The 12,380-nt window shown below is 38.8% G+C and overlaps 1 protein-coding gene across 6 annotated transcripts in view; it reads right to left on the bottom strand.

Moving 5' to 3' along the window:
- MRPL47 (mitochondrial ribosomal protein L47) overlaps nt 1-12,374 on the bottom strand; it is a 28,750-nt gene extending 16,376 nt beyond the window's left edge. Inside the window, exons 1-3 of one of the 6 annotated variants that reach the window (XM_026007205.2) lie at nt 12,208-12,374; nt 9,294-9,445; nt 8,266-8,326 (exon numbers count right to left, since the gene is read on the bottom strand). In XM_026007205.2, coding sequence (XP_025862990.1) covers nt 8,266-8,326; nt 9,294-9,445; nt 12,208-12,305 — 311 coding nt within the window. In that variant the 5' untranslated portion in view covers nt 12,306-12,374. Of the gene's footprint in view, nt 1-8,265; nt 8,327-9,293; nt 9,446-11,700 lie in introns of all 6 variants that reach the window. The other 5 variants (XM_072752623.1, XM_026007206.2, XM_072752622.1 and 2 more) reach the window with 5 other exon arrangements.
- Nucleotides 12,375-12,380: the final 6 nt, after the last annotated feature.

Here is a 12,380-nt window from a genome sequence, read left to right as displayed (position 1 = left end):
AATAAACCTCAACAGGTTCCTGTCTGAACCTATTCCCATTTGTCTAGGCACTCTGAGAGACATAACTCTTTCTCCTTAGTTCTTAGAGAAACACCATATTAGAATTTCTTTCTTCCAAAACAGGGATATAATTCTAGAATTTGACGGTAGTTAATCAAAATAGAAAATTACGTAAAAATTTTTTTAAAGATTTTACTTATTTATTCATGAGAAACACACAGGCAGAGGGAAAGCAGGCTCCAACACAGGGAGCCCGACATGGGACTCGATCCCGAGTCTCCAGGATCAGGCCCTGGGCTGAAGGCGGCGCTAAACCGCTGAGCTACCAGGGCTACCGGCCAAGTAGGTAAATTAAATGGCCCTCTGACATCTATTATTTGCTCCATCTCTGACAGCACTGTAGGTCTGGGGATACTGATCATTTGTCCCTACTGGATCAGCTACCATTGTCTTTATGGGCAAGATCTTCAACCGACATTGGCAGAATCCACAGTGCATCTCCCGTGAAGATTCCAATAGATCCCCACCACTCTTGCTCTTTCTCTCATTCTGCTCTCTCTCAATAAATAAAAATCTTTAAAAACAAACAAACCAAAAACCCCACTTTTCTCCCTTGGCATTTTGTTCCTAATGGCTTCGCGCATACCCAATATGCTACTGACATCCATTCCCATTGAAAGCAGATTTCTCGGGCAGCCCCGGTGGCACAGTGGTTTAGCATCACCTGCAGCTCAGGGCGTGATCCTGGAGACCCAGGATCGAGTCCCACGTCTTGCTCCCTGCATGGAGCCTGCTTCTCCCTCTGCCCGTGTCTCTGCCTCTCTCTCTCTAGCTGCGTCTCTATGAATAAATAAATAAAATCTTAAAAAAAAAAAAAAAAAAAAAAGAAAGCAGATTTCTCACTGTAACTGATCTGTGGAGTACATATTTTAGTACTCAAGCTGATAAGGATAGCCACTATCTCTCTGCTTTCACTTGGGAAGAATGGAAAATACATCTGGACAGTAATGCCCCAGGGCTCTATAATGCTACAGAGGCCTTCTTACTTTCACAAACCTTAAAAACTGATTTAGATAATAAAGTTTTCTGTTGGCTCTGCTTTCTTATAATATGTAGATGATTTGCTTCTCACTCCCTTTCTCAAAACTCTGCATAGGAAGACAACATCTGTTACAACTTTTGGTCTTAAAGGGACATAAAGTCTCCAAAGAAAAACTGCAGTGTGTTCAAACTTAGGTTTGATACTTAGGGCACCTGATCTTGGAACAAGGACTTTTGGATCCAGGTAGACTTCAAGACATCCTGAATTTCCCTAAACCTAAAACTAAACACCAATTACAAGGTTTTCTTGGACTTGCTGGCTACTGTTGGAAATGGAAACCCAAAATTCTCTCTTATGACTCAAATTCTATATGCTTTACTAAAAAATGACAAACCTGACCTTATTATTTGGAATGGTCAGGAAGACACAGCCTTTGGAACTTTAAAAAAAAAAAAAAAAAGCCTGGCCTCAGATATCATAATTATCAACTCTCCTTTTTCCTCTTTGTAAGAGAGAAGGGAATGTCCTTGGGAGTACTCACCTAAAAACATGGGGATCATCATCAACCCACAGGGTATCAAAGCTAACAACTAGACCCTATGGCAGGGGATCCCCCTTGTCTCAGAGCTATTCCTGCCACCACCCTTAAGTTAAGGCCACTGAAGAAATAATAATCTCCTTTAACCATCCTTATATTTTGGCCAAGGGTAAAACCGCAAACATACCAATAGCCTGTTTGCCTTTCTGGTAGCTTATGACCCTGGAATATTACGGAAATAAGGTTTCCTTACCTCCAATGGGGATAAAATTAAAAATAACTCCTATGTCCAAAATTTATTAGATGTCACACTTTTACTGGCTGCTCTGGCTATTATTAAGGTTCCAGGGGATTCCAGACTTAAGTCCCTGGAGGCCAAAGGAAACCACCTCACTGATATTTCCACCCAAAATGCTGCTCTCAAGGAAATCAACAGCCAAAATTCTGTCATGGTCCAAAGGGATGTTTCCCAAACGATAATTTGGAAAAAAAGTTATCAGAAATATCCAACAATTGCTCCAGAAAGGGAATAACAATACTAGAAACTTAATAAGTGTTCCATAAGAAGAGAAAACTCTGGTTTGAACCAAGTAATAATCCTGCCCTACCAGAAATTCTTAAATTCCCACTTCTTACCACTGTACATGCATTAAACCAGTGGTCTAATGACACAACGACAGTATTCAACCTACAGTGAGGGTGGGGGGAGGGTGGGGACACAAAAAGTGCCTACCTCATTTGTTCCACCTGCCCAAAATAGAATACAAGGAAACCAGTTCACACAAATTAATTTCATACATTTTCCCTGTTTCATGGATATACATGTTTTAGTCTTGGTTTCTGTTTTCTTACTGGACCAAAGCTTTCTCTTGTAGATAGGCCAATGCTTCTTTTGTGACTAACACCGTTAGAAAAAGATTATCCCTACCTGTGATAGGGATAATCAACAGTGATTAGGGGATGCACTTTACTGGTTAGGTGCTTCAAGAATTCTGTGCTGTATGGCTGGTTTTACAACACTTTCACTGTGTATATCATCCTCAATTCTTAGGGTAGCTGATGCACTAACAGCATTGTTAAGACTCAAATGGCAAAATCTGTAGACACCCTCCAAATACCTTTACCAAAAGCATCGCTATTAGTCCTTCTAAATCTCAGATCTGACTTTTTTGACACTTCATAAACTTTTACCCTCTGAGATAGTCACAGGACATTCAATGTAGTTGGCTCCTGCTTCCTTCGACCCATAATTGATAGAAGATCTACATCAATTATATAAAGACCTAATTACTTCCATTAAAAGTAACCACACTTTGGGGATCCCTAGGTGGCTCAGCGGTTTAGCATCTGCCTTCGGCCCAGGGCGTGATCCTGGTGTCCCGGGATCAAGTCCCACATTGGGCTCCCTGCATGGAGCCTGCTTCTCCCTCTGCCTGTGTCTCTGCCTCTCTCTCTCTCTCGCTCTCTCTCCCTTTCTCTCTCATGAATAAATAAAATATTGAAAAAAAAAATAACCACGCTTTGGTAGAGCAATCTTCTCACAGTGCACTCCCTGAAGATGACTACCTTAAGCATCACACTTTGCAACCTGAAGATTTTGGCTTTTGAAAAAGACACCTTCAGAAAGACACTCTTCAACCTCATGCCACCAAATCCAAGGAGCAGAATCCTATATTCACATATCTAGAGAAAGCACTAAACAATGACTGGACCTGCACACCATCTAGTGACTTGAGAATATAAATTTCCTGGAATTGAAGCAGACTTGTGATAAGACAGCTTTCTCTACATGTCTAGACCAGGCCTGCATACCTTTTCCTATTTGGTTCTACTATCTCTTTTGTGGAAAGAAAATACTCTTGTGCATATTTCCCAAATGCTTGCAAAAGGGGAACCTCTTTTTTTTTTTTTTTTCATTATGGCCTTCAGAAACAGCCTCATCATGATCTTGTGTCAAACTACTTTTTCACTTGCTTTTTTTTTTTTTTCTTTCTTTTTTTTTTTTTCACTTGCTTTTTCTGAAGAGTTAGAAGGTTCAGAATTAACAAGTCTTTCATCTAAACTATTATCTGATTCTGGATTCTTTTCCAAATTCATGATCTTTAAATATGTAACCTTACAGGTTGTATCACTGGATAGTATGTGTTTTCAAACAGTTCTTTTAAGATAATACTGTTTTAATGCAACTTTGAAGTTTTGCTATTTTTTTTGCAAAAGTTAACCATCGCTTCGTGTTTACACCTGCACTATATCTTCCAAAATACACTTGATTGATTCTTCCAGGGTGTTCTTGCAGTATCCACTATTTGCTTTCATGACCACCTTAAGTGAAGACTTGCAGGAGGCACACATAACTCTGGGTTTGCCTCTGTAGGGAGAACTTTTCTCCTCTAAGTTGGAATAACTACCAATAAATATTTTTGGTTGATGACTTTCAGACCTAGGTCTTAGATTAGAATCATGAAAACAATTTTGGATTGTTATTTCTTATATTTTGTATAGTTACTTTAAATTTTTGTATTTGTTGCCTGTTAAACTTTTGTAAAAAATGTACCCAGACATGTGGAAGAGAGCAGAGTAAAGGATTTTCTAGGCTCATCCATGGATATACCTAGGTAACATCCACCTCAGTGTTAATAACCCAGAAAACAACCTGAAGACTGGCAGAACAGATTTTCCACAGGTAAACGTAGAGAAGAGGCCACACTGAAGAGGGCAGAAAAGGTGGAGACGCAGTGAAGAGCCAAACAAAGCCATGGGACTATCTGTAAAAGGGACAGGCTGGACACAGAGAGGGGAGAAGAGCAGACCCTACGCCAGGCACCCCAGGCATGGAGGACCCATCCTGGGAAGATGAATCCCTGTAACATTTGCCTTTGAGAAGCAGAGGGGCTTAATTTCTAAAGGTCTTACAATCACCGGGGTTTAACACTTACAACTTTAAAAATCAACAGGCTTGGGTCCAAGAGACTTGAGGGTGAAAGGAAACTGGGTCCCCATCCTTAAAGAGACAGTATAATCAACAGCTCCACTGAGATACAAAACAGAGCACCAGTTTGAAACACTCCTAGGGTCTAATTTCAGGGCCTACGCTGGAGGGGCAAGGATCTTAGGGAGACTTGTCTATGAACAAAGGAATCTGCAGGCACTATTTCCCTCCCCTACTCCCCAGCCTAGATACATGGACACCTACAAGAACTAGTGTGGTGCAAACACTCTCCATCTAGCTTGCTAATAGTGTGCCTGGCCCCCATCTATTTCTGCAGATCTACTTCCTCCAACCTGGCCTCCTCCCACAGCAGACCTGTGCAAACTCTACTAACCCCATGTACCTGCCCCTGTGTTCTTCTGTGGACTTGCTCCCTCCAGCTCTCTCACTAGGAGTCCATCCAAAATGGTGCCACAAGCCAGTAAAAGGAAAACTAAGGTAGCAATACTTATATTAGACAAAACAGACTTTAAAACATTAAGACTGTAACAAGAGACAAGGACGGACAAGTGTGCAAGCAGCCCTGACAGGGGTCAGCACCACCCCAAATTGACTACTATCTGGAGGAGAGAGGAAGAAAACCACACATACTAGTTCCACTGTGGTCCCAGCAATGAACTGAGAGCAGACATCTGGCATGACTGCAGATCTTGCCCAACAATGCTTCTTAGGGGACAACAGGGAGAATACCTTGTTGTTCAGTGCAGCTGCAGCTCTGGTGAATGTCTGGTCTGACCCAACTCAAGCCAAGGTGGCCTCAGACAGCCCACTAACAGCACAGGGACCAAACCCTGCCACAACACACAAAGTGAATCATTGCAGATGATTAGACCGGCCACAAGAGTAGGGTGCACACAACACACATAGGAAATATCCCTAAATTGCCAGGTTCTGGTGAACAGGGAACATTGCACTATAGGGCACCATAGGACCTCTTCTTCATAAGGCCACTACTTTCAAGAGTAGGAGATGTAGCTAACTTTCCTAACACATTGAAACAGAAGCAGAGAGTTAGACAAAAATGAGGAGACTGAGGAATATGTCCCAAATCAAAGGACAAAATCACAGCAAGAGATCTAAATGAAACAGACATAAGTAATTTTCCTGACAGAGAATTTAAAGTAATGGTCATGAAGATACACACTGGACTTAAGAAAAAATGGAGGGCCTCAGTGAGACCCTCAACAAACAGAGAGAAAGTATAAAAAAGAACCAATCAGAGATGAGCAACTCTATAACTGAAATTAAAAACACACTGGAGAGAATAAATAGTAGACTACAGGAAGCAGAAAAACAGATGAGTGATCTGGAGGACAGAGTAATGAAAAGCAATCATGCTGAAAGGGAAAGGGAAAGAAAAATGAAAATAGTTAGGGAACTCAGCAATACCATCAAGCATAATAATATTCCCATTATTGGGATCCCAGAAGGAGAAAAGAGAGAAAAGGGAGCAGAAAAGTTATCTGAAGAAATAATACCTGAAAACTTCCTGAATATGTGGAAGGAGACAGAAATTTATCCAGAAGGCAGAGAGAGCCTCCAACAAAATCAATCCGAGGAGGTCTACACCAAGACACACAGTAATGAAAATGGCAAAAAGTACTGATCAAGGGAAACCCATAAGGCTATCAGCTGATTTCAGCAGAAACTTGGGAGGCCAGAGAAAATGGCATGATATATTTTAAGTGCTAAAAGAAAAAAACCTGGGATACCTGAGTGGCTCAGCGGTTAAGAGTCTGCCTTCGGCTCAGGGCATGATCCTGGAGTTCCAGGATTGAGTCCCACATCAGGCTCCTTGCATGGAGCCTGCATCTCCCTCTGCCTGTCTTTCATGAATAAATAAATAAAATCTTAAAAAAAAAAAAAAAACCTGTAACCAACAATATTCTATCATTCAGCAAAGCTATTATTCAGAAAAGAAGAGACAGTTTCTCAGACAAACAAAAGTTAAAGGAATTCATCACTAAAACAGCCTTATAAAATATGTTAAAGTGGACTCTGAATGAAAAGACGATAAGCAGGAATAAGGAAAGTAGGAAGCCCAAAAGCAGTAAAATAAAGATATCTATAAAAAAAAACCTGCTTCTTCCTCTCCCTCTGCCTGTGCTCACACTCTTTCCCTTTCTCTTTCTGTGTCAAATAAATAAAATCTTAGAAAAATAAGAAATGATTCCAAATACATCCCTAAAGAAAGCCAGCATACTGTAAGAGAGCAAGAGAAGAAAAGAACAAAGAAGAAGGACAAAACCAATCATACAACAGTAACAAAATAACTACATACCTATCAATTACTTTTAATGTAGATGAACTACCATATGATCCAGTAATTTCACTACTGGGCATTTATCTGAAGAATACTAAAACACTAATTTGGAAAGATACATGCACCCATATGTTTATTGCAGCACTATTTACAATAGCCAAAGTATGGAAGCAACCCAAGTATCCATCGATAGATGAATGAATAAAGAAGATATGGTTTATGTGTAACAATAGAATATTACTCAGCCATAAAAAAGAATGAAATCTTGCCATTTGCACCAACATGGATGGATTTAGAGGGTATAATACTGGGTGAAATAAGTCTGAGAAAGACAAATACCATATGATTTTACTTGTATGTGGAATTTAAGATAAAAAACAAAGTAAAAAAGAGACAAAACCACAGAGTCTTAACTATAGAGAACAAAGTGATGGTCACCAAAAGGGAGGCGGGGGATGGGTAAAACAGGTGAAAGAAATTAATTAAGAATACACTTATGGTGATGAGCACTAAGTAATGTATAGAATTGTTCAATCACTATATCATACACCTGAAACTAACATAACACTATGTTAATTATACTGAAAATTAAAAAAAAAAACGATGCACTCAATAAGGAAATGATCTCCAACAGTTGGGACCTTGAAAAGATATAAACTTATTCAGGAACTACCTGAGAATTCTCCCTCTTAACCTTCCTTGTTACTCAAATGTGACCTTTAAGTGGTTCCCAACTGTTAGGCACTTTCCCTCCAAGGTAGGACAGGACAACCAGGAAAGATCCTTCCTGGCACTGAAGGACAAAACCAATAAATAAAGAAAAACTGAGTCTTGATCAGCACTGCTTCTGAGGAAAAATCCTGATCAAAAGGTGGAAATGTGAAAATTAATAAAATAAAACCTAACTTAAGTGGACTGGAGATGATGGAAGAGATGTTGGAAGGGGGAGTCATACCACTTCCTGTCAATTATAGGAAAAAATGTCAATTACAGATCCCTAATAGAATCTTCAACAGGAAAGAATCAATTACAGGCTCCAACAGAGAAAGATACACACTTCCATCTCCTACAAGAAATTGACTACCTCTGTAACTCAGCCACTGAGAAACCATTCATCACCCTGAACTCTTGCTTTTCTGTCATATTTATCAAATCTTTAATGGTTTTACATATCATCCACAGTATTACAAGACAAATTATGTTAATTTCTTACATCAAATATATATAATGCTTATACCTTACTGTTACACTTTAACTGCTTCAAACACCTACACATATATATTTCCTAAGATTTTATTTTTAAGTAATCTCTATACCCAAAGTGGGGTTTGAACTCATGACTCCAAAATCAAGAGTCCCTCCGTGTACCCTATGGACTGAGCCGGTCAGGCATCCCTCGAACACCTACATATTAATGTACTCAATATACTTACCAAAGTTTATGTAAATCTTCATTACTTTTATTCCTTAATTGCTGACACGTCCATGAAGCTCCTATTAAAATTATGAAATTCACAACATGAAATAATTTTCTAGGTATGTGCCCTGTGGCAAATTACTTACCCTCTCTAAGCCTATTTCTTTATCTATTATCTATAAAATATAATAATGTTAGCCTATTATAGTATAACATGTAATTAGAATTAGATTTGCATTAAATTAAGCAACACATGAAAATATTAGTAACGTGATTGGCAATAGCATTCGAAAAATGTTTTATTAATATAGAATATATTTCCAAAATTTAATACCAAAATATTTTATATCATTATAAAATAATATTTATCTCAAAAATGAAATCTAAAACAAACCTTAAATTTCACTTCAATTAGCAATTTTTTTATGTTTTAATTTTTATTTATTTTTAAAATGATTTTATTTATTTACTCATGAGAGAGAGAGAGAGGCAGACACAGGCAGAGGGAGAAGCAGGCTCCATGCAAGGAGCTGGATGTGGGAATCAATCCTGGTACTTTGGGATCACACCCTGAGCCAAAGGCAGACGCTCAAGTGCTGAGCCACCCAGGCACCCCAACAATTTCTTTTTTAAGTATGTTATTTATTTATTTAGTCAGTACATGTGCAAGGAAGTGGGGGGAAGGACAGAGGGAGGGAGAAAATCTCAAGCCACTCCTGGTTGAGCAGCACAGAGTCCCAATATGGGCCTCAATCTCACAACTCTGCAACCATGACCTGAGCAAAGATCAGGAGTCGGATGCTTAACCAACTGAGCCACCCCAGTGCCCCTCAGTTAATAATTTCAACCTACTCCTCTTCTAAACCCTTTGCCAACCTGCCAATCAACAAACAACTCTATTACATTTCCTTTTAATTTTCTTTCACATTTCCAAAGGAAATCAAAAAAGGAAAAAACTAGATGATTTCCAAGATTCATAAATAATCCCCAAATGATGGAGGGTTCAATAATTATATTTAATATTAATCAACCCAAATATCTTACCAGATTTCACTTTTTCTTCCCCCCAGTTCTTTGGGTCATCAAAAAATTCTTCCAGTCCTTTCCTTGACAATGTGGTATGAAGTAATCTACACTGGTGAAAAGATGTGACATTTGGTATATTCTTAGGCAAAAGACTAAGTGAAAACCTGCAACTGAACATATATAAACAAGTGATTAAAGTTTAACATTTGGATTTTATAAGCAATAATCAGAATCATTTCCTCATTTATAATGTTATAAAAAATTACTCAGGGTTTCTACACAAGAAACAAACAAAATGCTTTAGAAATTATTTTTAATATTGCATTATAGATGTTGCTACCCTTTAATTTCAGAAGTTAATATATTCACGATTTTGGAGGTAATATATTGACATTATTTTATTTTATTTTATTTTGTTTTTTTAAAGATTTCATTTACTTACTCATGAGAGACACAGAGAGAGAGAGGGAGGCAGAGACACAGGCAGAGGGAGAAGCAGGCTCCCCACAGGGACTCAATCCCAGGACCCCAGGATCATACCCCAGCGGAAGGCAGGCATCAAACCGCTGAGCCACCCAGGGATCCCCTGTTTTTTATTTTTTAAGTGAGCTCCAACATGGGGCTCAAACTCACAACTCCAAGATCAAGAGTCTCATGCTCTACAGACTTAGCCAGGCAGCCACCTCACTAATATTTCAAATATTTCAAAGTAACATTTTTAGGCCTTTCATACACTGCTAGTGGCTATTTATGCAAATAAAAAATTATGAAAGTTAATTTGGCAACATGTTATCACAAGCCTCAATGCTTCCCTCTTCAACCCAGTAATTCCTCATCTAGAAACTTCAAGTAAAAATATTATATATGGAAACTGATAAATAAAAATGTCTATTAAAGCATCATGTGATATCCAAAAGTTCATAATGTAAATATGTGACCAGAAAATGGTTAAAAAATTATTGTGTATTTGTTTTTTAAAAAAGATTTTATTTATTTAAGAGAGAGTGGGTAAGCACACACATGTGTATGCTTGTGTGCAGAGGGAGGGGTGGAGGGAGAGAGAGAGAGAATCCTAAGGTGATTCCATGCTGAGTGCTGAGACAGTTTGGGGCAGGGAGGCTTAATCCCTGACCCTGAGATCATGACTTGAGCAGAAATTAAGAGTTGGACACTCAACTGACTGAGCCATCCAGGTGCCCCAATTATTGTGCATTTGTATGATAATTTAATGTACAGTAATTTAAAAATGTTTTTAAAGAATATTTACTAACCAGCTGTAATCATTTATAATACAAAAGCAAAGTATATCACAAGTGTTAAATTCCTACCAAAAAACAAAACAAAACAAAACAAAACAAAACACCTTAACCTGAATCTAACCACAAGGACGCAATCAGAAGATAAATCCAAATGGAGGGACAATCTAAAAAGGCTGATTTTATAAAAAAATGTTCTGGATTAGGGATGCCTAGGTGGCTCGGCGGTTGAGCCTTTGGCTCAGGGTGTGATCCTGGGATCTGGGATCGGAGTCTCACATCGGGCTCTCTGCAGGGAGCCTGCTTCTCCCTCTGCCTGTGTCTCTGCCTCTCTATGTCTCTCATGAATAAATAAATAAATCTTTTTAAAAAATGTTCTGGATTAAAGATTACTAAGGAGACATACTAATGTGATGAAAGATCATTGATTAGACCCTAGTAAGAAAGAAAGAAAAAGAAATTAGCAAGATAATTAAAGACATTTGAATTTGGACTGTATGCTAGGTAAAAGAACAGTAATTATAGTATGTTAAATTCTCCAGTGTGATCACTGTAGTATTGTAGTTATTAAGACAGTGTTCCGGTTCTTAGGAGATACATGCTGAAAGTGTCATGCTGTTTACAATTCTGACATGCCTCAAATAGCTCAAAAGAATACATAAAGGCATGGATATAAAGATATAGAAAATGTGATGATTGCTAAGGATTGCATAATAAAAATGAAAATAGGCAAATAAAAATGGTCATTCTTTGTAGTACTTTTACAACTTTTCTATTGGTTTGAAATGAACAGATGATCATTTAATAATAAAAATCTAAAATTGATTTTGAAGTAAAAAAGGATGATGAGGAAGAAACAACTGATCCAAGTTTGCCATCTTTACTAAGTTACAACCTTAGAGCCTCCACAAAATGAAAAAAGTTCTTATCTCTAAGGTAAATATAAGTAATAGTATTGTACATAATAGATGCTCAGCAATTGTCTGTGCTGGGTTCAAGGGCACATACGTTATTTCCTCTTAAGACCGATGATGGATTCCACTCCGAGTGTGGAGCCAATTAAATAAGGAAATAATAAGAAACAATTTGTAAAAATCCGACGCATCCAACTATGTATAAAATTCAATTCATTACTAACAAAAGCCAATAAAAGGGAAGAAACCATATACCATAAACTCTAAGTCGGTCCGTCCAGAAAACAAGCTGCCTTTCCAGAAATTATGCACATCATATGTAGAACGGGCTTCTTTTCCTTCATTTGACTACTTTCATTTATTCACTCAACATTACTGAACAATCTCTTTGGAATAGATTCTGGAAGTACAAAGCCCCCTTCTCTTTGGTCCATCCGAATCTGACACAGCCTTCAGTTCCATAACCAAAAACTCTTCAGGGCAACTCACCCAAACAGGATGCTTCTGTACCTCCAGGTTTAATTCAACAAATACTACCTACAGACCCCATGGACTGCCTGGCCCACAGTAGGAGACAACAAAACCTCTAAGGAAGGAACGGAAACGTCGCAGGTGGGCAACTTCTCTAAGGTCCGTCCTTCCTCACGCGGGTGCCTTCGGCCTCAGCCATCCGCACGGCCTCTCCGCTGTCTTCAGCATCTCCGCAACCAAACAAGATCTGAAGTCGGAGAGGAGAACAGATCTACTCGTCACATCACTTACCCTGTGCTAGCTAGGGCCTGAGAACTTTTAAGCAACTTGGGAGCCTTCAAGCCGGTTAAGACCTTTCTCCAAAGAACGCCGACGCTGGCCGCAGCCATGTTCCCACGGAAGTGGGAATAACAAATGCCCGCTGCTGGTTCCTCCAATCACGTCACTTCCGGTGTCTCGTACCC

Source organism: Vulpes vulpes, chromosome 3, assembly GCF_048418805.1.
Source record: "Vulpes vulpes isolate BD-2025 chromosome 3, VulVul3, whole genome shotgun sequence".
Taxonomy (NCBI): Eukaryota; Metazoa; Chordata; class Mammalia; order Carnivora; family Canidae; genus Vulpes; species Vulpes vulpes.
The sequence above is the reverse complement of the archived record's forward strand: the minus strand, read 5'-3'. Positions and strand labels throughout refer to the sequence as shown.